At 43.5% G+C, this 25,905-nt stretch overlaps 1 protein-coding gene across 1 annotated transcript; it reads right to left on the reverse strand.

Moving 5' to 3' along the window:
- Positions 1-12,731: 12,731 nt before the first annotated feature.
- LOC120998918 (vomeronasal type-2 receptor 26-like) lies at positions 12,732-23,726 on the reverse strand. The gene is made up of 3 exons (XM_040429797.1): positions 23,586-23,726; positions 19,837-19,960; positions 12,732-13,633 (listed from the first exon to the last, which is right to left on the reverse strand). Exons 1-3 carry the CDS (start codon positions 23,724-23,726, stop codon positions 12,732-12,734), a joined length of 1,167 nt encoding a protein of 388 aa, XP_040285731.1.
- Positions 23,727-25,905: the final 2,179 nt, after the last annotated feature.

A 25,905-nucleotide genomic window follows, 5' to 3' on the forward strand; every position in this document is an offset into this window, starting at 1 on the left:
AGCACATTTTACTGCCTTTTACATCCCTCTAGCCTTTTCAAGGACTATTTTAGAGCCATTTTAATGCAAAAAACGTGCCAATTTTAGTGCCCTAAATTGAAAAAAAAAAAAATTCAATTGTCGGTGACATTTTACCATTTTTGGCGTATACAAACTCCTGCTGTGCCTGGGTGACAGGGGCCTAAATCTCTCAAAATCGTCTGTTCTATTGCTGGGTGACATGAACCCCCTTTTGCAGTGAATGAACCCCTGCTCTGCATTGCTGACAGGGAACTAATTTAAGTAGTATAAAGACCATGTGTGACGCGCGTTTCGACACTAATTTGTGTCTTTATCAAAGTACAGGTGATAACAGCTGTTATCACCTGTACTTTGATAAAGACACAAATTAGTGTCGAAACGCGCGTCACACATGGGTGACGAATAAAAAGAAAACTTCTTTTCATCATCTGAATTACGGAGTGCTGGTCTTTATACTACTTATATTCAGGTATCTACCTCTTGACCGCGCACCTGGACTGCGACTGATGCGCAGTGCCGCCCATTCATTTATTTCAGGGAACTAATTTAGTGAAAACACCTGCACGACTACAAGCGCACACTGCTGATGGCATTCCCTCCTGACAGCGGGGGCACAGTGGAAGCACAAGGCGAAGGCAGAGGAGGAGGAAGAGGTCACCAACGCAGCTGGGGCACCGCCAGCACCTGAGAAGGCAGGATTAGCATGGCCCAAATGTGGAAAAGCTTTGTCAGCCTTGGAGGTGCTGACCAGCCCTGCAGCCAGTGTATAGTGTGAACATGTGTTTAGCACGGCAGAGAGCATTATCACAGGCCGCAACCAATGTGGACAAGCTTACGTTTAATAAAATGAACCAGGCATGGATCCCACAGGACTTGTCCGTACCTTGTGCAGAATAGACATTTATACCAGCCTCAACCTTCCATTCTTGTACTCAAGTGCACTTATTCTTTGTTTTATTTTGTAATATGTCCCAATATTACACTTTTTGTGATGTATGGTGACCAAAAAATTGTTTCTTTTGCACAGTTTTTATTTTTTATTTTTTACGGTGTTCATCTAAGGGGTTAGGTCTTGTGATATTTTTATAGAGCCGGTCGATACAGACGCGGCGATACCTAATATGTATACTTTTTTATTTATTTATGTAAGTTTTACACAATAACAGCTTTTTTAAAACAAAAAAAATAATGTTTTAGTGTCTCCATATTCTGAGCCATAGTTTTTTTATTTTATGGGAGATTGTCTCAGGTAGGGGCTCATTTTTTGAGGGATGAGGTGGCGGTTAGATTGGTACTATTTTGGTGGGCATACGCCTTTTTGATCTTGCTGTTTGTACTTTTTGTGATGTAAGGTGATAAAAAAATTGTTTATTTAGCACAGTTTTTATTTTTTATGGTGTTCATCTGAGGGGTTAGGTCATGTGATATGTTTATAGAGCCGGTCGATACGGACGCGGCGATACCTAATATGTCTACTTTTTCCCCCCCTATTTTTTACCATTTTTTTTTTTTTTCTTTATTTGGGGGAAATTACGTTTTTGTTTATTTTTACTTGAAACTTTTAATTTTGGGGGGGAAAACTTTTATTTTTTCAACTTTTTTTTCACTTTATTTTTTTGTCCCACTTTGGGACTTCAACTTTTGGGGGTCTAATCCTTTACAATGCATTCCAATACTTCTGTATTGGAATGCATTGGCTGTATGAGTAATACAGTGTGTATTACTCATACAGCTTCCGGCCTGTGAGATCCAGGGGGCTGGATCTCACAGGCTCGTCACAGGAAGGCAGCGCCGATGCCTCAGGAAGGCATCGCGCTGCCTTCAATGCCATCGGGTTCCCCCTACAGCCCCACGGGGACCCGATGGCACCACCGCCAGTCGTAACATGTAAAAGCCGCAAACCGCAGGTCTGAATTGACCTGTGGTTTGCGACGATCACGGACACGGGGGGGGGTCACGGGACCCACCCGCGCATTGACCCCGGGTGCCTGCTCAATGATTTGAGCAGGCACCCAGTTCCGATCATCGGCCATTTTGAATCCAACTTTTGTTTTTTCAATAGGAAGAGGGTCATGTGACACATCAAACTTATTGGGAATTTCACACGAAAAACAATGGTGTGCTTGGTTTTAACGTAACTTTATTCTTTCATGAGTTATTTACAAGTTTCTGACCACTTATAAAATGTGTTCAATGTGCTGCCCATTGTGTTGGATTGTCAATGCAACCCTTTTCTCCCACTCTTCACACACTGATAGCAACACCGCAGGAGAAATGCTAGCACAGGCTTCCAGTATCCGTAGTTTCAGGTGCTGCACCATTGATGGTATGGTGTGGTATATGGAGTACAAAGATAGTGGGGCCATTCTTCATCAATGGAAACCTCAAGGCCACTGGATATGTGAAATTGCTACATGATGATGTGTTTCCCTCTTTATGCACTGAAGCTGGCACATTCCCTAAGTTTTTCCAGCAAGATGGTGCACCACCACATTATGGGTGTCAGGTCCGAGCATTCCTAGATGAACAGTTTCCTGGAAAGTGGATTGGTCGTCGTGAGCCAGTTGAATGGCCCCCAAGGTCTCCCGATCTGACCCCCTTAAACTTTTATCTTTGGGGTCATCTGAAGGCAATTGTCTATGCTGTGAAGATACGAGATGTGCAGCACCTGAAACTACGGATACTGGAAGCCTGTGCTAGCATTTCTCCTGCGGTGTTGGTATCAGTGTGTGAAGAGTGGGAGAAGAGGGTTGCATTGACAATCCAACACAATGGGCAGCACATTGAACACATTTTATAAGTGGTCAGAAACTTGTAAATAACTCATGAAAGAATAAAGTTACATTAAAACCAAGCACACCATTGTTTTTCGTGTGAAATTCCCAATAAGTTTGATGTGTCACATGACCCTCTTCCTATTGAAAAAACAAAAGTTGGATTCAAAATGGCCGACTTCAAAATGGCCGCCATGGTCACACCCATCTTGAAAAGTTTCCCCCCTCACATATACTAATGTGCCACAAACAGGAAGTTAATATCACCAACCATTCCCATTTTATTAAGGTGTATCCATATAAATGGCCCACCCTGTACTTCAACATCTTCCAAAACATTTCCCTCCTTGTGACACTAGGCCACGCATCAAGGTGATGGCAGGGTGTCCTGAAACTGTCCCATGCCTTGGAGAGTGTTGCCCTGCCTCTGTTGGAACTTCTGTGTGTTCCCCTCGTCTCCCCTCCTCGGTTGCACAAGGAACTATGTACTCTGCCTCCAGCGTTGTCAGCTGGAAATTTTTGGAGCAATTTTTCCACAAGGACCTTCTGGTATTGTATCATTTTGCTCATCCTCTCCACCAGAGGAATGAGAGATGAGAAGTTCTCTTTGTAGCGGGGGTCGAGAAGCGTGAACAACCAGTAATCTGTGTTGTCTAAAATGCGTATGACGCGAGGGTGATGGGAATGGCAGCATAACAAAAAGTCAGCCATGTGTGCCAGAGTCCCAACAGACAAGACTTCATTGTCCTCAATCTCCTCATCCTCTTTGGCCCATCCACGCTGAACAGATGGAATAAACCTGCTATGGGTACTACCCTCTGTAGCGGAGGCAACCGTCTCCTGCTCCTCATTATCAAATTTGCGCTGAGAAGACAAACTGAGGGTGGTCTGCTATCACACTGTGTACTGTCTTCCCCCATTTCCACCTCTTCCACATGCAAAGTGTCAGCCTTCATTGTGAGCGTTGAGTAGACACAGAAGTGGGATGGTTACGCTGATAATAGCGGCATCACCGCTCACCATCTGTATTCATTCCTCAAAGTTGCGTAAAACCTCACAGAGGTTAGACATCCATGCCCACTCGTCTCTTGTGAAGAGCGGAAGCTGACTGGAAAGGCGACGACCATGTTGCAGCTGATATTCCACTACTTGTGTCAGGCGCTGCACTATGAAGTGCCTTTTGCGCGGTGGCATTAGAAGAATTTTGATATCTGACTTTTAGTCTAACCAGACTGTCTATTACTCTGTAATTCCTCTAGCGCTGTTCTATGGAAACAGTAGGTTTAAAGAGCAGACCAAATGCTTCAAATAACTTCTTTATTAACTTCAACTTTTCTTTATATATAACACTGCCGCCTCCGCAGCAGTTAGTCCATGTACAAAACATGTGTTGAAAAGATATCACAAAATGGCGGTATGCATAAGATGGTGGTTCAACTGTTCAATTTTGTCATTCAACATAAAATGGTGGATATATTTCTCTCTTCAGTATCTGTACTGTCACTTTAAGTTATTTAAGCACTTTATGATCTCTCTGAGAGGTATATCTGAGGTCTAACTAATAGTTCTACTTGCAGTATGAAGTTAGCATTGACTATTTGCAGATTGGTTGAGTATGATCTGGTATGGTTGTATGCAATTTGGATTGCAATATGGAATCTGAATGCTTGCAATTGTATGCTTGCAAATTGTATTTTCAATTGTATGGTTGCAATTGGTGGAACTGTAAGTAAACACACATATATATCTAGTTCAGTATACAATTCTAAACACAATACTAACAATATGAACATTATATAACTGTTTAACCACTTGCCATCTGGGCCATTTGCCCCCTTCCTGACCAGGCCTAATTTTGCAAAACTGACATATCTCACTTTATGCGGTAGTAACTTTGGAATGCCTTTACTTATCCAAGTCATTCAGAGATTGTTTTCTCGTGACACATTGTACTTCATGATAGTCATAAATTTGAGTCAATATATTTCACCTTTATTTATGAAAAAATCCCAAATTTACCCAAAATTTTGAAAAATTCGCAATTTTCTAAATTTCAATTTCTCTGCTTTTAAAACAGAAAGTGATACCTCATTAAATATTTATTACTTAACATTCCCCATATGTCTACTTTATGTTGGTATCATTTTGGAAATGTCATTTTATTTTTTTAGGACGTTAGAAGGCTTAGAAGTTTAGAAGCAATTCTTCAAATTTTTAAGAAAATTGCCAAAACCCACTTTTTAAGGACCAGTTCAGGTCTGAAGTCACTTTGTGGGGCATACATAGTGGATACCCCCATAAATGACCCCATTGTAGAAACTACACCCCTCAAGTTACTTAAAACCGATTTTACAAACTTTGTTAACCCTTTAGGCGTTCCACAAGAATTAAAGGAAAATGGAGATCAAATTTAAAAATTTCACTTTTTTGGCAGATTTTCCATTTTAATCCAATTTTTTCTTTAACACATCGATGGTTAACAGCCAAACAAAACTCAATATTTATTACCCAGATTCTGCGGTTTACAGAAACACCCCACATGTGGTCATAAACTGCTGTATGGGCACACGGCAGGGCGCAGAAGAAAAGGAACTCCACATGGTTTTTAGATGCCATGTCCCATTTGAAGCCCCCCTGATGCCCCCTTACAGTAGAAACTCCCAAGAAGTGATCCCATTTTGGAAACTAGGGAATAAGGTGCCAGTTTTACTGGTGCTATTTTTGGGTACATATGATTTTTTGATCATTCATTATAACACTTTATGGGGCAAGGTGACCAAAAAAATTGTTGTTTTAGCACAGTTTTTATTTATTTATTTTTACAGCGTTATAGAGCAGATTGTTACGGACGTGGCAATACCTAATATGTATACTTTTTCTTATTTATTAAAGTTTTACACAATAATAGCATTTTTGAAACAAAAAAATTATGTTTTAATGTGTCCATGTTCTGAAAGCTATATTTTTTTTATTTTTTGAGAGATTTTCTTATGTAGGGGCTCATTGTTTGCGGGATGAGGTGACGGTTTTATTAGTACCATTTTGTGGGACATACGCCTTTTTGATCACTTGGTGTTGCACTTTTTGTGATGTAAGGTGACAAAAATTGCTTGTTTTGACATTTTTTTTTTTTTTACTGTGCTCACCCGAGGGGTTAGGTCATGTGATATTTTTATAGAGCTGGTTTTTACAGACGCGGCAATACCAAATATGTCTAATTTTATTTTTTCTATTTTTAACATTTTTTTTTATTATTACTTACTTGGGGAAATTTTTTTTTTACATGTGAAACCTTTTTTTTTATTTTTTCAACACTTTATTTTTTTTTTTTACACTTTTCGTCCCCCATAAGGTCATACAAGACCTCTGGGGGACATTTACTTCACTTTTTTTTTTTTTTCACTGTTGATTACTCCTGTAACTGGGGCTGACATAGTAGCCCCAGTTACAGGAGAAATGCACCCCCCCCCCAGAGAGGCTGTACAGCACTATACTGTGCTGTACAGCCTCAGTGCAGGGCTGATCGAGGTCTCTGAAAGACCTCACACAGCTCCTGCACTCTCCGGTCCCGGTGGTCACATGACCGCCGGGCTGGAACAGGAAGCGCATGGCGCTTCCTGCTCTGCATACACAGCGCTCGGTGAGCGCTGTGTATACAGCGATCCAGAAGGCAGGGACACCTGGGCACTGTCCCTGCCTTCTCTCTGGGTTGCCCTGCTGTCACTGACAGCGGGCAACCCGATCAGCAGCTGCACGATTAGTGTGCAGCTGCATTTTCTGAACGGACGTTCTGGAAACGTCCATTCAGAAATAAAGAACCACCTCCCAGACGTTTATATCCTATGGGCGGACGGGAGGTGGTTAAAATACCTATTTTGGCCTCTTGTTCTAATAAAACTTAACTCTCAGTGGAGTGAATGTCTCTTCAGCTCCTGTCTCTGGTGAATAATGATTCCAGCAGCAGGGGCTGGGGGAATTCCCAGATAGGCTGTGTGTGTGAGGCTGGCTGTGATTGGTGAAAACTCTTACTGTGTAAGAAGCTGACTGTGATTAACACTATACTTTCTGTTGTTTCTGCTGTGTCACTGAGCTTACCTTACATAACAAAATGAATCTTAAAAGCATATTATCTTTTTCTGCTTCTGTGAACACAAATTATAACAGTTATATGACATCCAAACATGATGTCACAGTAAAAAACTCTGCTTTTGTCTTTAACACATAAACATAGGAACTGTATTAAGGCTAATAGCAGGTTTAGCTGTATACACATATAAGGCTATACTAGCAACCTAGGACAGGTCTTAGCTGGCCAGCTACACTACTGCTCACAAAGCCTGGCCAACATGTGGAAAGTGGAGTTCCAGCGCATGCTCACGTCGCATAACAGTCAGTGAGCTGGCATTTGCAATCGCTGCTGCAGCGTTGCCAGACCGGCGGAAGCTGTAGATGACTTTCGGAAATGGGTACACACGCGGCGCACCTTCACTAGTAGCTCAGGCAAATTGGGGTAGGTTTTGAGAAAACGCTGAACCACACGTGGGCTAGGCATGGTATGTGTGTGAGCTTGCCGAGCTCCAAAGCCGCCACCAAGTTACGGCCATTATCAGACACAACCATGCCTGGTTGTAGGTTAAGTGGCGAGAGGCAGAGCTCAGTCTGGTCCCTTATACCCTGCCACATCTCTGCGGCGGTGTGCTGTTTGTCACCTAAGCAAACTAGTTTCAGCACGGCCTGTTGCCGCTTCCCCACTGCAGTGCTACACTGCTTCCAGCTACTGACTGGTGCTGCAAGATGAGAATTCAGAGGTGTAAGTGGAGGAGGAGAAGGGGGGGGGTTGCAGCCACTAATGTAGGTGGGGGCGGAAATCCTGATGGAAGTAAGGCAGTCAATCCTTGGTGTCGGTAGCACCTGTGCCATCCCAGGGTACGACTCGCTCCCGGCCTCCACAACGTTAACCCAGTGTGCGGTCAGAGAAATGTGGCGTCCCTGGCCAAAAGCACTTGTCCATGTGTCAGTCGTTAAGTGGACCTTCCCAATAACTGCGTTGGTCAGGGCACGGGTGATGTTACGGGACACATGCTGCTGTAAGGCGGGGACGGCACATCGGGAAAAATAGTGGCAGCTGGGGTCTGAGTAACGAGCGACGGTCGCCACCATCAGGCTGTGGAAAGCCTCAGTGTCCACAAGCCTAAATGGCAACATTAGTGCTATGGCCTGTGGGTGGGTGGCTGGGTATTTGTGCTTTTGTTCAATGGCCTGGGATATGGACATCTGTACGCTGGGCTGGGATACAGAAGTGGATGTGCTAGCTGATGGTGCTTGCAAAGGTGCAGGGTGGGAGGCATCTGGGCCTGCGTCTTGGACAGGGTATTGGCCTGCGTCTTGGACAGGGGATTGGCCAGCACATAACACAGGGGAAGAGGAGGCAGTGGTGTGACCCGCAGACACGGATTGTGGACCCAGGCGTTTGGCCCACCAATTAGGCTGCTTTGATGCCATGTGGCGGATCATGCTAGTGGTGGTGAGGTTGATAGTGTTCACGCCCCTGCTCATTTTGGTACGGCACAGATTGCAAATGACAATTCTTTTATCGTCCTCACTTTCCTCAAAAAAGCGCCAGACTATGGGACAACTACCACTTGGCAAGCGAGATTGCCGCAAGGGGGTGCTCCGGGAAACAGTTGCGGGCCTGTTTGGTGTTGCCTGCCTTCTCCCTTTTGCCACCCCACTGCCTCTTCCAGCCTGTTGCGGTGCTGCGGATCCCTCCCCCTCTGTACTGCTGTCCTCGCTCGGCTTGCCACCTTCCCATTTTGGGTCAGTGATTGTATGGTCCACCACCTCCTCTTCCACTTCCTCACTCTGGTAATCCTCCTGACTTGTTGACCTAAAAAGAACCTCACTTATTGACAACTGTGTCTCATCCTCAACCTCTTGAGACACTAATGGCCGTTGACTTATTGGCAACTGTGTCTCATCATCATCATCCACCTCGTGAAACACTTATTGCCGTTCCACACTGTCATCTTCTGACTGTGGATGCTCAAGAGTTTGGGAATCAGTGAACAAGATCTCCTCATGTCCCTCTTCAAGTGGGCTTGGCGAGAGGCCCAAATCAAGGAATGGTGATGAAAAGAGCTCCTTGGAATATCTGAGTGTGGGATCACTTGTTTGCCAAGACTCTCCCTGGTGGGAGGAAGGAGGATCAGGTTGAGGATTCTGTTGACCAGACTCTTGGCTACTGAGGCGGGATTTTGTGGAAGACAGGGTGGTGCTTAACCGACTGCAAGCATTATCTTCTGCAATCCAACCGACGACCTGGTCGCACTGGTGTGACTTCGAGAGTGGTCTCCTGCGCCGCCCTGCAAACTGGGACATGAAGCTAGGTATCGTGGATGAGTGTTTCTTGTGCTTTGGCAGCAGGCACAGTTTCACCGCGCCCAGGGCCACGGCCTCTGCATGCACCATCAGCAGCACGGCCACTTCCCCGTCCCTTACTGCTCACCTGAGCATATTAAATGGTATATATGCTTGCAAGTATGTCACACATAAAGTAGCGCAGGTTTTGTAAGTGTATGCGCAAATAATTAACACTGTCACAGATATTTAGGATGCGCAAGTGTTATACAGGAGATGTAGCGCAGGTAATGTCGCTGTGACCAGCAGCTAAGAAAAAATTACACTGAATGTCACTGATATTTAGGATGCTCAAATGTTATACAGGAGATGTAGCGCAGGTAATGTCGCTGTCAGCAGCGGCCAAACAATTGTGATAAATATCAAATATTTAGGATGCGCAAATGTAACACAACAGATGTAGCAGAGGTTGTGTCACTGTCAGCAGCGGCCAAACAATTGCACGCAATTTAGCGCAGGTTGCGCTAATAATATATATTGCAGCCAGATAAAACAGTAGTCCTTAAAAGGACTTTTGGGTCTCTAACACCTTTCAACACTAAACCCCGCCTAAAATTAAAAAAAATCCTGTCCCTACACTATCTGTCCCTTCTGCTGCAGCTCACCCTGACTAATTAGGCTACTTTCACACTAGCGCCACGGACCTCTGACAGGCTGTTCCGTAGGGTGAACAGCCTGTCGGATCCGTCCTGCCGCTAGTGAACGTGTGTCCCCGGACTGCCACTCCTTCCCCATTAACTATAATGGGGGCGGGGCGGAAGCATGGCAGCGCACGGCGAGAGGCTGCCGGAATAAATGTCGGACATGTCGTAGTTTTATTCCGGCAGCCTCTCGCCGTGCGCTGCCGTGCCTCTGCAGGAACTCCGCCCCCGACCCAATTTTTTTTCAATGGGGATGGAGCGACAGTCCTGGGGCACACGTTCACTAGCGGCAGGACGGATCCGACAGGCTGTTCACCCGACGGAACAGCCTGCCGGAGGTCCGTGCCGCTAGTGTGAAAGTACTGTAGCCTAAGACTGAGCCGAACCACGTGTCATCGGGTGCTATAAAGCACCCGATGATGCGTTCCGGCCAGCCAATCACTGTAATGCCAGTTACCAACATGGCTACGGCATTACAGCGAGTGCCAGTACTCTTCCCCCCCCCCCCCCCCAAGTTTATTGGCTGTGTAGCAGCCAACAAATGTGCAGGGAGGAGACTCTAGCATCGCGCTTGAGCACACACGGTGTTCGGCCTAACACCGCGATGTGCCGAGCATCGCGATGCTCGAGTCAAAATGGTGTTCGGCCGAGCATGCTCGCCCAACACTAAGGATAACCCCTTTAAGAAAAGAAAAAAAAGAACTTGCCTCCTCCGTTTGTTCGCGCCGCTGTGAACACACGCTGCTCACTGGATTTGCAGGACAGGGGAGCATTACTATTACTAGGGGCACTAATAGCAACTTTAATATTACTGAGGGGCTCTAATGGGGACGGTATTAATTCTGGCGGGGTGCTAATGGGGGCATTATTAATTCTGGGGGATGCTAATGGGAGCATTAATTTTGGGGGACACTAATTGGGGCATTAATATTACTAAGGGGAAATAGTGGGGGGCATTTTTAATTCTGGGGCACTAATGGGGGCATTATTCATTTTGGGGGCGCTAATGGGGTAACTATTCTGGGGGTGCTAATGGTGGAATTATTAATTCTGGGGGTGCTAATGAGGGATTATTAATTCTGGGGGGTGCTAATGGGGCATTAACATTACTGGGAAGCACTAATGGGGGCATTATTAAATCTAGTGGCACTCAAGGGGGCATTAATATTACTGGGAGCACTAATGAGGACATTATAAATACTGGGGGGCACTAATGGGGGCATTATTAATTCTGGGGGGCGCTAATGGTGGCATTATAAATTCTGGGGGTGCTAATAGGGGCATTATTCTAGGGGGGTGCTAATGGAGTCACTATTATTTTGGGGGGCGCTAACAGTGGCATTATTAATTCTGGGGGTGCTAATAGGGGCATTATTACTTCTAGGAAGGTGCTAATGGGGTCACTTAGTTCTGGGGGGCGCTAATGGTGGCATTATTAAATCTAGGTGGGTGCTAATGGGGTCACTATTTCTGGGGGGCGCTAATGGCATTATTAATTCTAAGGGTGCTAATGGGGGCCTTATTAATTCTGTTGTGCTAATGGGGCATTAATATTACTGGGAAGCCCTAATGTGGGCATTATTAATTCTGGGGGGTGCTAATGGGGACATTATTAATTCTGGGGCACTAATGGATGCATTAATATTACTAGGGCCACTAATGGGGATATTATTATTTGTAGGGGGCACTAATGAAGGCATTAAAATCGCTGGGGGCAATAATGGGAGGCATCATCCATTCTGGGGGCGCTAATGGAGGCATTAATATTACTGTGGGGGGCACTAATGGGAGCATTATTAATACTGGGAGCCACATTATGACATAACACCCTGTGTTAAGCCATGCACCCACAACCACACCCCATTTAGGGTGTGGCTTAACTTGGATGGTATTTTTTGTTGGGCAAGGTGGCAACCCTATACACAGTGAGTGGGGTAACATAAAAAACATTGTTTCACTTCTGAATAAAAATGTAATGTGTGATAAAAAAAATCATACACACTGCAAAATGGTATCAATAAAAGCTACAGATCATCCTGCAAAAAATTATTCCTCACTCAGCTCCATATATATATATATATATATATATATATATTTAGGTGCATCCTCCAGCAGTGCAGGGGATATCTTAGACCAGCGTAAAACGCAGACCTATGATAAATTCTTCCTTTGCCCCCCCTTGAGCCTCCAGTTCAAGAAAAAAAATCACATTAAGTGGGAAACCAACAGAACACTTGATGACCTGGAGACCTTCTGTTCATTCTTTCAGCTGCAGATCCTGAACTCCTCTTATGTCTCATTAGGGTGGTGATGCCCAATCCGAGGGCAGCAGAAAGTGTCTGAGACGACCAAATGTACAATTAGGTAGTCTGAGAAGTGGTGCAACCATCTTGAGTGGCAGAAATGTTGCACAGGAAATGGGGGATCTGCAGCTGAAAAGATGAGAAAGAGGGCACCGGGTAAGTATTCTGTTTTCCTGTTAAGAATGTGAATATGTCATTTGAAGACTCAATAAAATGATACTTGAAAGAAAGAATTTGCTTTCAAGTATTGAACAACATATAGAAACTTCAACATGCTTTCTGACACAGTGAAGTGTAAGCAATTTATTAAATGAAACTTGTTTTATATGTAAATTAAATGGTTGGCTTTAACACGAGGCAAATATCTTAACTATTGGAAAGTCCATTGAGTTCTTGAATGTAGGAACCGTTGGTTCCAGTGTGGTATTTTGAGTGATAGAAAACTTTCTGTTCTTAATTTATGACTAAACCGTAATTAAAGTGATATGATAGAGAAAAGCTAGAGCAATGACTCTGGTCACAGAAGATAAAGGCAAGGAAGGAAGACTGGCTAATTCTATGATCATAATGCTCTTTTATTGTTTCATAAAAATTAGATTGGACTTTATGTTCATTTCTGGTCTCATTAAAATAATGTAACATTTGGGAATGAAGATACAGCCCAGAAGTCCAGCACTGGAAGATGAGATAGAGAAGATCTCCACAGCCACCATGTATTTCCCCTTGGTGCTGAGGTAGGCCGGGATGAAGGAGATCCACACACTGCAGAAGACCAGCATGCTGAAGGTGATGTACTGGGTCTCATTGAAGATGTCTGGAAGTTTCCTGGCCAAGAAGGCTACAATAAAGCTCAACATGGACAGGAATCCAATGTAGCCAATGGACAAGTAAAAAGCATTGGCAGATCCCTCATTACATTGTAAGATTATCTTTCCAACCTCTATCTCAGTGTTATAATCTGGGAATGGTGGAGAAAAACACAACCAGAAGACACAGATCACAACCTCTCCTATTGTACCAGTAATGAGTAATGATGTGGCCAGATGTCTCCCCAACCACTGCCTCAGTGTCCTGCCTGGTTGGATGGCACGAAAAGCCAAGACTACAGTGACTGTTTTAGCTAAAATGGAAGAAACTGAAAGACTAAAAATAATCCCAAAAGTAACCTGTCGTAGTAGACATGACATCCTTGTGGGACGTCCAATGAATAAGAGAGGACATAGAAATGAGAAGAGCAGAGACAGGAGCAGGATATAGCTCAGGTTCTGGTTATTGGCTTTCACAATTGAAGTGTTCTTGTGCTTTATAAATATCCCCAACACAACGACCGTCACAGAACAGAAGAAGAGATTGATAATAATGAGAGATAATCCCAATGTATCTTCATATGACAGGAAGTCAAGTGGTCGCGGGATACAGGTGTCTCTTCTCTCATTAGACCACTGGTCTTCAGGACACTCCGAGCATCTCTCCATATCTGAATAAAAGAAAATAAGATATTGGAAATGTGTGTAATTCATCAACTACAAAATAAAAGTTAAAAGGAAAATCTGAGTTATTTTTTTTATTAGGTATTAAGAAAGGTATTATAAATAATAAAAATGCTTTTACTCTCTATGTTCAAGTAGTTGACAGTGAGAGGACCTTTCCTCTGTCTACTTTCGAATATGTTCACAGGGTGTTAATGCATTAGCATGGTAACTGGGGCACCTAACATAGTCCCCCAGTCCTGACATCAGTGTCTGCCTATTAGACCATGCCACAGACTGGTAACTGCTGTTTATAACAGCAGTGGGCGCTATTCTTAAACACCCGATTTCCACTGTACATGTAAGGCGGAGGTCAGGAAGAGGTTAAATGGCTTAAACAATACAATCAAACATGAACATTATGAATTGCAATAAAGTTTAAGTGTGAACAAGATTTCAAATTAGCAAGCATTTTTATTGTAGTCTTAAAGCTTTGCAAAACTGTTGTCATATTACAGATAAATCTCCGTCATCTATGAGTTCAGCCACATGGTCGGGTTTTTGCAGCATCCTGCTCCGGACTCTTATTACACCGCAAAGTGTGAATAGAAGGTTTACCAGACTGTATATGCTTTTACTGTATGTACTGTATCTGCAGAAGGTATTATTTGGCCATATTCACAGCCACCTCTAGATAGAGCCGATGTCACTAATAAATATATATATATCTAGAAGAAGAAAAAATATTCTAGTCAGTCTTAGTCTGGACACCAACCCGAACAGATGCAACAGTGTAATACTAACAGCCTGTCCTGGGCCAGGAATGGCACATGTACAGTATCTAGTAGTGTTGATCACGAATATTCGAATTTCAAATTTTTATCGCGAATATAGGTACTTCTAAAATTTGCGAATATTTCGAATATAGTGATATATATTCGGAATTTCGAATATTCGTTTTTTTTTTTAATCAGTACACATGATCCCTCCCTACTTCTAGCTTGTGGGCCACTGAGAAGGCTGCAGTATATTTGACTTTAGGAGTAGTGTTGTTTGCGAATTTTCAAATTTTTATTGAGATTTTTTTTAACTTACAACTATTAGACAAAGAAGATTATAGCACTATATTAGCTAAATTGCTCTAAATTCTTTTTTTTTTCGAATATTCACTATATTGCTCTATATATCCTTGTATTAGAATATTACGAATAACAAAGTTATAGCAATATAGCAAATATTCAGGAAAAGAAACCGAATATAGAGCAATTTAGCTAATATAGTGCTATAATCTTCTTTGTCTAATAGTTGTAAGTTGAAAAAAATCGCATTACTAAAATTCGCATGACGAAAATTCGCATATTACACGATCATTATCTTGCCGATTTTTCGAGTAAAAAAATCTTAGAATATAACGAATATTCGAATTTGCGAATATTTGACGAATATTCTACAAAATATTCGCGAAATATTGCGAATTCGAATATGACCCCTGCCGCTCATCACTAGTATCTAGGGGTTAGCCTCCCATGCCTGGATACACATTTAAAGGGGTTATCCAAAGTATAAATCATTCACCCCAATGCTTGGGCCCTTCATATAGATTATAATTACCTCGCTCCCTGGCACCCTGTTAAATAATATGTGATATAATATTAATTGATATATAATATAAAGGATGTATTACACTACACACTGACACCATCTATAGTAATACACTTGGCAATGGAAGGTCTGTATGGGAACGTCAAGACCTATATTTGAAATCTCCATGTATGACAATGTAGAAGCACATACATGTGTAAGACACGTCTGTATCTATGGTATAATTGATTGACAGAGACAGACAAGGGGGTCGTCTTCTCACTCTCACGTCTGTTGGGGGTTGTTGCTGAAGAAGATGAAGACACATAGAGCCTGAGAAGGTCCTACCCTTCAACAATGATATTTTAAGAACATTCATTTCACGCATGGACAATAGCCTAAGACTTTTCCTAAACTATTTTTGTAAGTAATCAACTTTTACTTATATAACTCTTGTTGAATCCTGGTGAATGAGTCCTCCGGGGGATCCTTACTCCAAATAAGCATACACTATATTTGGAGAGGATTACCAAACCAGTTATGATTAGAGATGAGCGAATCGAATCCCACAAAGTGGAATTTGATCCGAATTTCAGGATAAATTCGATTCGCCTAGAAGCCGAATTTCCTCGTGCTTCGGGTCAGCGAATCGATTTATCCTGAAATAGTATAAAAATATTTTTTTTCTAACTTACCGCCTCCATTTGCTCGCGACGGGCCTCCAGCCTCCATCTTGCTTGAAGATCTCAGCCGAAATCCCGTGCAGCGTGAGATTACATCATTACCGGCGTGATAATGTAATCTCGCGCCGCACGAGATTTCAGCTGAGATCTTCAAGCAAGATGGCGGCGGCCGGCCCATCGTAAGCAAATGGAGGCGGTAAGTTTTATGTAATCGTTTTTTTATTGTTAATTTTACACTGTTTTTAAACTCTCCTTTTCGCGGGAGGCACTAGGGAGGCTCGTCCCCGTCACGGCCTGAATAACCCTTTTAAGCAGATTGAACATCTGCAGAACAATCGTCACATCCTATGGTTGATTTTGTGCATGTGAACTTGAACTACAGCAACCTGTTCAAACAGGTACAAAAGAGTTTGCCTGCCATGAGTGGACCACCCTTTTGGTTGCATTGTATTGTGTAAAATATACACATGCACCCTAAATCTGGATGCTTATGTCAGAGTCAGCTAGTGAAGTGATGGAAGATTGCTAAAGAGACTCTTTGGCATATAAATGACTTGTGCAGCCATGAGACCTGTAACTTTCGTGAGTGCATTCTGTGTGTTAACTGCCAGTCCGCTGCATACTAACAACTGTACTGATCTGTTTGCATTTGAATTCTTCAGTCAAAGCTAAGGCTACTTTCACACTAGCGTTTTTGCTGGATCCGGCAGGGTTCAGCAAAAACGCTTCTGCTACTGATAAACGGATCCAGTTGTTTTATCTGTAACATACCCAAGACGGATCCGTCATGAACTCCATTGAAAGTCAATGGGAGACGGATCCGTTTTCGATTGTGTCAGAGAAAACGGATCCGTCCCCCATTGACTTTCATTGTGGTTCATGATGCATTCATTTTGCTCCGCATCCCAGGATGGAAAGCAAAAGGCAGCATGCTGCGGTTTGCTCTCCGGTATGAGAACAGAACGGAATGTATTTAGGAGCATTCCGTTCTGTTCAGTTGTGTTTTGTCCCAATTGACAATGAATGGATACAAAACTGAAGCGTTTTTCTTTCCAGTATTGAGACCCTATGATGGATCTCAATATGGTAATATAGAAACGCTGGTGTGAAAGTAGCCTAAGAGTGAACTTAAAAAAAAAGTCAGAGCTGCTCTTAACCTCTTCCGGACACAGGGCGTACAGGTATGCCCTGTGTATTTTCAATCACCGGCACGCGGCGGGCGGTGATCGGAAGCCGGTGCCTGCTCAAATCAATGAGCAGGCACTTCGGCTAAATGCCCGGGGGGGGTCCCGTGACCCCCCCATGTCGGCGATCGCCGCAAACCGCAGGTCAATTCAGACCTGCGGTTTGCGGCTTTATCTATTGCGGCGACGGGCGGTGCCATCGGGTCCCCATGGGGCTTTGGGGGGACCCGATGGCATGGAAGGCAGCGCGATGCCTTCCTGAGGCATCTGCGCTGCCTTCCGGTGACGAGCCTGTGAGATCTAGCCCCCTGGATCTCACAGGCCCCGGAATCTGTGTGAGTAATACACAGTATTACTCGTACAGCCAAAGCATTCCAATACAGAAGTATTGGAATGCATTGTAAAGGATTAGACCCCAAAAAGTTCAAGTCCCAAAGTAGGACAAAAAATTAAGTGAAAAAAAAAGTTGAAAAAATAAAGTTTTCCCCCCAAAAATTAAAAGTTTCAAGTACAAATCAACAAAAACGTCATTTTCCCCAAATAAAGTAAAAAAAAAAATTGGTAAAAAATAGGAGGGGGGGGAGTATACATATTAGGTATCGCCGCGTTCGTATCGACCGGCTCTATAAACATATCACATGACGTAACCCCTAAGATGAACACCGTAAAAAATTAAAACTGTGCTAAAGAAACCATTTTTTGTCACCTTACATCATTGTGTAAAACTTACATAAATAAAAATAAATCAATTCAGATTTAAATCAATTCAGACCTGCGGTTTGCGGCTTTTATCTATTGCGGCGACGGGCGGTGCCATTTTTTGTCACCTTACATCACAAAAAGTGTAATAGCAAGCGATCAAAAAGTCACACGCACCCCAAAATAGTGCCAATAAAACCGTCATCTCATCCCGCAAAAATCATACCCTACCCAAGGTAATCGCCCAAAAATTGAAAAAATTATGGCTCTCAGACTATGGAAACACTAAAATATGATTTTTTTTGCTTCAAAAATGAAATCATTGTGTAAAGCTTACATAAATAAAAAAAAAGTATACATATTAGGTATCGCCGCATCCGTGACAACCTGGTCTATAAAAATACCACATGATCTAACCTGTCAGATGAATGTTGTAAATAACAAAAAATAAAATCGGTGCCAAAACAGCTATTTCTTGTTACCTTGCCTCACAAAAAGTGTAATATAGAGCAACCAAAAATCATATGTTCCCTAAAATAGTACCAAAAAAACTTCCACCCTATCCCGTAGTTTCTAAAATGGGGTAACTTTTTGGGAGTTTCTACTCTAGGGTTGCATCAGAGGGGCTTCAAATGGGACATGGTGTCAAAAAAAAAAACAGTCCAGCAAAATCTGCCTTCCAAAAACCGTATGGCATTCCTTTCCTTCTGCGCCCTGCCGTGTGCCCGTACAGCAGTTTACGACCACATATGGGGTGTTTCTGTAAACTACAGAATCTGGGCAATAAATATTGAGTTTTATTTGGCTGTTAACCCTTGCTTTGTTACTGGAAAAAATTGATTAAAATGGAAAATGTGGCAAAAAATTTAAATTCTGAAATTACATCTCCATTTGGGAATAACTCTTGTGAAACACCTAAAGGGTTAACGACATTTGTAAAATCAGTTTTGAATATCTTGAGGGGTGTAGTTTCTTAGATGGGGTCACTTTTATGGAGTTTCTACTCTAGAGGTGCATCAGGGGGGCTTCAAATGGGAAATGGTGTCAAAAAAACCAGTCCAGCAAAACCTGCCTTCCAAAAACCGTATGGCATTGCTTTACTTCTGCGCCCTGTGTGTGCCCGTACAGCGGTTTACGACCACATATGGGGTGTTTCTGTAAACTACAGAATCAGGGCTATAAATATTAAGTTTGGTTTGGCTGTTAACCCTTGCTTTGTAACTGAAAAAAAAATATTAAAATGGAAAATCTGCCAAAAAAGTGAAATTTTGAAATTATATCTCTATTTTCCATTAATTCTTGTGGAACACCTAAAGGGTTAACGACGTTTGTAAAATCAGTTTTGAATACCTTGAGGGGTGTAGTTTCTAGAATGGGGTCATTTTTGGGTGGTTTCTATTATGTAAGCCTCGCAAAGTGACTTCAGACCTGAACTGGTCCCTGAAAATTGGGTTTTTGAAAATTTCTGAAAAATTTCAAGATTTGCTTCTAAACTTCTAAGCCTTGTAACATCCCCAAAAAATAAAATATAATTCCCAAAATGATCCAAACATGAAGTAGACATATGGGGAATGTAAAGTAATAACTATTTTTGGAGGTATTACTATGTATTATAGAAGTAGAGAAATTGAAACTTGGAAATTTGCTATTTTTTACAAATTTTTGCTAAATTTGGTATTTTTTTAATAAATAAAAATGAATTTTTTTAACTTCATTTTACCAGTGTCATGAAGTACAATATGTGACGAAAAAAACTGTCTCAGAATGGCCTGGATAAGTCAAAGCGTTTTAAAGTTATCACCACATAAAGTGACACTGGTCAGATTTGCAAAAAATGGCCTGGTCCTTAAGGTGAAAATGAGCCCGGTCCCTAAGGGGTTAATACCCTTTTGGCTTAGTCACTGGTGGAAATCACTGATCAAACACTGTGTGAAAGCGGCCTTACCAAGTAGATGGAAATTCAGAACAAACAATCTGCTGCAATACAGGCTACTCTACTGAAAAGTGGGGATTTTTTGAACAGCTAGACAAATAGTTTGGACCAAATGATTATCCATCCCTCACCAGTCTGGTTGGAGATCTCGCCTTCTGCACAGGGGACACAGTAGTAGCAGCATTTCTGTTTTCCTTCCAGTGGGACTTTCCTGTATCCTGGGAGACAACTCTCACTACAGGTGGATTGCGGTGTCTGGAATGAAGAGTCACAGGCGGACAATGTTCATTACCACCACTTACCACCACCCGATCTTTACATCACATTGCAGAGAATGATTTTTAAGTAAAAGTTTTGACATAAAAAATCATTTACAGCTCTCTATGATAAAGAACATATCTTATGTAAAATTTACCATCAAAAATCGTGGATCCCATACTATAGAACTGTCATTTATAGAAAACTGTAGACGACCATTGTCTTCATGGAGATGTCCCACCGTTTGTGTCCCCACAGTACTGTTAGTGTACACATTGTAATTCATCAGATCAAATCTTGCTGGAAAATTTCCTTTCTCATCGAGGTGAATGGAATCTCCACCAGAAGTTGTAAAATGAACTCTTCTTATATATTGATTGAGCTAAAAGTGAAATAACAAGAGATCAATAATGATGAGAAATACAGGATAGCCATCATTTCACACTGGTATATTTCTATCTGATGTTTACCCATCCATTTGAGGAGCAAATTTACTTTTAGCCGTTTCCTTCGGATATGGAGGCAATTAATACCAGTAAATTATTTTTCCTTAACATAGTGATGTCATTGCTGTATTAAAGCATATCCTTATATCAAAACTGGATAAGTGCAATTCACCAGATGCCATGAATTATCCACTGGATATTTTGGTGTATATTAGAGATGATGTAACGGTCACGTAAACACACACACAGGTGGGAGGATAGTGACCACTGCACTCCACCCTCACCCCTGGCCCTGCCTACTTGCCTCACGAGTCCTGATGACAGGGGACAACTGGACGGCAGTCCCTAACTTAGTATACGTGCGGGAAGGACAGACAAGACAAATAACGGATAGTGAACGGACCGGGTCAAAACCAAGAGGACAACGCAGTACAGAGGGATAAGCAAAGAAAGGTCAGGAGAAGCCGGGGTCATAAATACCAGGAGAGTAGAGAAGTACCAAAGGAGTCCGCAAAGAATAGTCAGGTGGAAGCCGAGGTCAATATACCAGGAAGGATGCGCAGTACAGGAGGAGCAGGCAAAGGATCGTCAGGGAACAGGATCAGGTAAGTACACAGGTATCCAACAACTGCCAGGAACCTAAATTAACAGGCAACCTGTGGCCAGCAGGCTGCCTGTATGTATAGTGGGGAGTGAGGGTCATGTGATGTGGCCAGCGTCACATGACCGACAGACCAACCAGTCGAGCACCGAGTGATCAGCTCGGCGCTCAAGGCAGACCTAGGAGCAGGGAGCCTCCCAGCTAGCAAAGCCGCCCTGGGAACGAGGTCAAACACAGATCCGAAGCTAAGCAGCAGGTCTGCGGCTGATGGGAGACCAAGTGTGCCTTCGGCACCCCGTTACAGATGATCAACGCTTTTGAAAATTGGTTTGGTTCAGTTTTGCAGAATTTCTTTAAAAACGTTCTGGATGGATTTTTACACTAACCAAAGTGACTTTGTCACATGTCTCATGCTTTTTTATATTCCAATACTTCCAAAAATTGTCCCTTATCAGGGGCAGATGATGTATTTTTTATCCCATAACATGTGTTATGGGATTAAAAAAAACACTGGATTGTTGGGAGACCAAGCATCCAAAATTTAGGCCTTAATGAAGTCAGAATGGCTACCCATATAACAATCACAAGTGTTAATTGTCAGAAGAATACGTGGTTTAAAGAGGACCTTTCATCGAGAAAAAAATTGTGAACTAAGTATCATGATATATACAGCGGCGCCCAGGGATCTCACTGCACTTACTATTATCCCTGGGCGCCTCTCCGTTCTCCTGCTATGCCCTCCAGTATCTTCGGTCACTTGGTTATAGTAGGAGAGACTGCCCTTGTTCTCCTGGGCGTCTCCTTCTCCTAGGCTGTAGTGCTGGATAATCGCAGCGCAGAGCTCACAGCCTGGGAGAAAAAACCTACAGCCTGGGAGAAGGAGATGCCCAGGAGAACAAGGGCAGTCTCCTCCTACTATAACTAAGTCCCCTAAGTCTCCGCCTACTCTAACCAAGTGACCGAATATACCGGAGGGCATAGCAGGAGAATGGAGCGTCGCCCAGGGATAATAGTAAGTGCAGTGAGATCCCTGGGCGCAGCTGTGCAGATCATGACACTTAGTTCACAATTTTTTGCCAGGTGAAAGGTCCTCTTTAAATTCTCACTTTTAATTGGGAGCAGTGCCATCTGGATGTGGAAAGGGTAGGGTATTACAGGCACGTGGTCGCAATAGTAACAGCAACAGAAGCAGCATAGCATGGAACGTACTGTACAAGACAATAGGTTGGCTGTCTATGGGTAACAGTAGTGGTAGAAGTAGTATTAGTAGTGGTATTAGCAGCAAAACCATAGGGTTAATAACTTTGAGTGGCGGGAGAAATTCCGCCTTGTGTACTTAGATGTTGAAAGCCTCTATACTAGGATACCCCATAATTTAGGGTTATGGGGCATCGAGGTAGTCTTGAATCGGTCTAACAAAGGTGCCGTCTTTTGTAAATTCATCCAGGACGCCCTGGATTTGATACTTACCCACAATGTACACTGCTCAAAAAAATAAAGGGAACACAAAATTAACACATCCTAGATCTGAATTAATTAAATATTCTTCTGAAATACTTTGTTCTTTACATAGTTGAATGTGCTGACAACAAAATCACACAAAAATAAAAAAATGGAAATCAAATTTTTCAACCCATGGAGGTCTGGATTTGGAGTCACACTCAAAATTAAAGTGGAAAAACACACTACAGGCTGATCCAACTTTGATCTAATGTCCTTAAAACAAGTCAAAATGAGTCTCAGTAGTGTGTGTGGCCTCCACGTGCCTGTATGACCCCCCTACAACGCCTGTGCATGCTCCTGATGAGGTGGCGGACGGTCTCCTGAGGGATCTCCTCCCAGACCTGGACTAAAGCATCTGCCAACTCCTGGACAGTCTGTGGTGCAACGTGATGTTGGTGGATAGAGCAAGACATGATGTCCCAGATGTGCTCAATTGGATTCAGGTCTGGGGAACGGGCGGGCCAGTCCATAGCATCAATGCCTTCATCTTGCAGGAACTGCTGACACACTCCAGCCACATGAGGTCTAGCATTGTCTTCGACTAGGAGGAACCCAGGGCCAACCGCACCAGCATATGGTCTCACAAGGGGTCTGAGGATCTCATCTCGGTACCTAATGGCAGTCAGGCTACCTATGGCGAGCACATGGAGGGCTGTGCGGCCCTCCAAAGAAATGCCACCCCACACCATTACTGACCCAATGCCAAACCGGTCATGCTGGAGGATGTTGCAGGCAGCAGAACGTTCTCCACGGCGTCTCAAGACTCTGTCACGTCTGTCACATGTGCTCAGTGTGAACCTGCTTTCATCTGTGAAGAGCACAGGTCGCCAGTGGCGAATTTGCCAATCTTGGTGTTCTCTGGCAAATGTGAAATTGATTGTCACTCAGTGTTGCTTCCTAAGTGGACAATTTGATTTCACAAAAGTGTAATTGACTTGGAGTTACATTGAGTTGTTTAAGTGTTCCCTTTATTTTTTTGAGCAGTGTATTTCAGTTTGACTGACAATGGTACCGTCAGGTATTGGGTACAGTGATGGGCACGCCCATGTCGTGCACGTTCGCTAACCTATACCTGGCGGTATTCGAAGAGACCTACGTCTTCTCCGTGGATAACCCCTTTCTGAGATACATCCACTTGTTCCTGCGCTATGTTGATTACGTGTTTCTGGTCTGGTCGGGCAGCGAAGAGGAGTGCCAGTTGTTCGTACGGCATCTTAATGACATTAACCAGATGAATATGGTGGTGACTCGCTCGACTTATTAGATGTACGGCTCACCAGAGTGGATGGTAGTTTGTCCACTACTGGCTACTGCAAGTCTACCGCCACCAATTCGCTGCTCCACCAAACCAGTTTTCATCCTGCTGCGGTCCAGGATGCGGTACCTTTTGGACAGTTCATCCGGCTCCGCAGAATTAATAGCACCAACAGTGAGTACTTTCGCCAAGCCCATCAGTTGAAGGATCGACTTCTAGAGAGGGGCTACCCGCGGAGGGACATCCTTGCAGCGATGCATCGAGTGGGCAATTTCACTCGCCACGACCTGCTGGCCGATCGAATTAGAGAACGTGACAGTGATAGGTTTGCCTTTGCTTTTAAGTTTAGTCCGGCTGCTGACATAGTGAAACAGGCAGTCATGAATAATTGGGACCTACTCAAGGGCGACTCTAGTCTGGGGGACTTGACATCAAAGAGGCCGTTAGTTACCTTTAAGAGATGTCACACCCTCAAAGACAATCTTGTCCATAGCCTGGTTAAACAATCTAAATGAGTGGATTGGCTACAAAGTAATATTCCAGTAGGTAATTATAAATGTGGGACTTGCTCCTTTTGTCCCCGCAACTCACAGAGTAAGATTCTCCATTTGGGAGGAGTTGTATACAAAGTGAGGGAGTTCATCACTTGTCGTACACCTTATGTAGTGTACGCTATAGTCTGTGAATGTAAAAAGTTTTATATTGGGAAAACCATCAGATCACTTTTTGAGCAGGTACGTGAACACTTTGGTTCGGTTAGAACTGGCCGAGGTTCCCCCCGCCTCGTGGAACATGTTTGTGCTGTGCATGGTGGGGATCCACGGTGCCTCTCTTTTGCAGGCATAGAGGCGGTGGGACCTATTCCTGGGGTGGTGATCGCCACCGCCTCTTGATGCAGCAGGTGGCACGGTGGATTATCAAAACCGCAGCTACTGGCCCGCATGGTTCAAATGATAAGAACGATATGGCGGTGTTCCTATGGTCTATTTCGCCAGCTGATTCCGTCTCTCTATTCCCACTACATAGTTGTGCTCGTCTGTCTTATTTGTTATTTGTCATATTAGTAATGGCTATATCAATGCCTGCATGTATCGTTATGCTCTATTACATATGTGTCCTCCTCAGCGATGTGGTCTTACTTTGTTTCTCTTTGTATATGGAGCGTCCTGCCGTCACTGTGGGGATGGTTTGAGGCGACGCCTTTTTTGTAGCATGTCTGGTGCGCAGATACGTCATAGTGGTCCGACGAAGCGCTAGTTCAGCGCGAAACGGCCGTCACCGCCGATCCTCAGTGAATGGCTTGCTTCGCTCCCCTGCCTGTCTGTCGTTCTTACATGAAGGAATAAAGCCTGCAATTGTTGTCGCAACTTGGTGAGTGCCGCATCTTCTTTCTCTTACTATTGCATCCATTGGACTTGTGTTTTCGCATTGCTGTGCACCACCAAAGAGGTTGCTTTCAATTACAAGATGCTGTTTTGGTCAATGTCACACCGTCCACCAGGGTTATTTGTGCGTGTCCAGTAGTGCCGCCGTGTTTTATTCTTGATCCTACTATTTTACATGTTGGCAGACAGACAGCAACAGAGGCATAGTGGTGGAAGTGTCATGATGGCAGCAGCAGACATACTGAACATGATTGTAGGCAGACAGCAACAGTAGCAAGCTAGGGTACCATCACCGAGGCCAAATCTATTCATATGCCTCAGGCAGGCTTGGTTCATTTTAACAAAAGTGATGTTTTAGACACTGAAGGGGGACAACTTGGTTTGTTTGAATGTCATTGTGCCCCTGCAGCTCTAAAAGCCATCTCTAAGATGACATTAGAGGTTGGGCAAGAAAGAATATAGAGAACATATTGGATCAGTTTGGGCCACTGTTCTGGTCTGCCTGCCTATAAGTCCATGGGGTCAGGGAACATTGTATGCACCAGAGACTGACCAGAATTTAGGTATGCAAGAACCTGGGCATTGAGGCGGGAGGTATCGGCTTGCTGATTGGCCTCAGCCTGACACGGCACATGAAAAAACTGCTCTATCATGTTTAGGGGACTGAACTGGCTACTCATGCAGCTTCTGCTGGATGTGGCAGCAGGAGGTGGGGGACTCTTCAGGGGGCGGAGAGGGGCCTCCCTTTCGGA

Source organism: Bufo bufo, chromosome 4, assembly GCF_905171765.1.
Source record: "Bufo bufo chromosome 4, aBufBuf1.1, whole genome shotgun sequence".
NCBI classification, from domain to species: domain Eukaryota; kingdom Metazoa; phylum Chordata; class Amphibia; order Anura; family Bufonidae; genus Bufo; species Bufo bufo.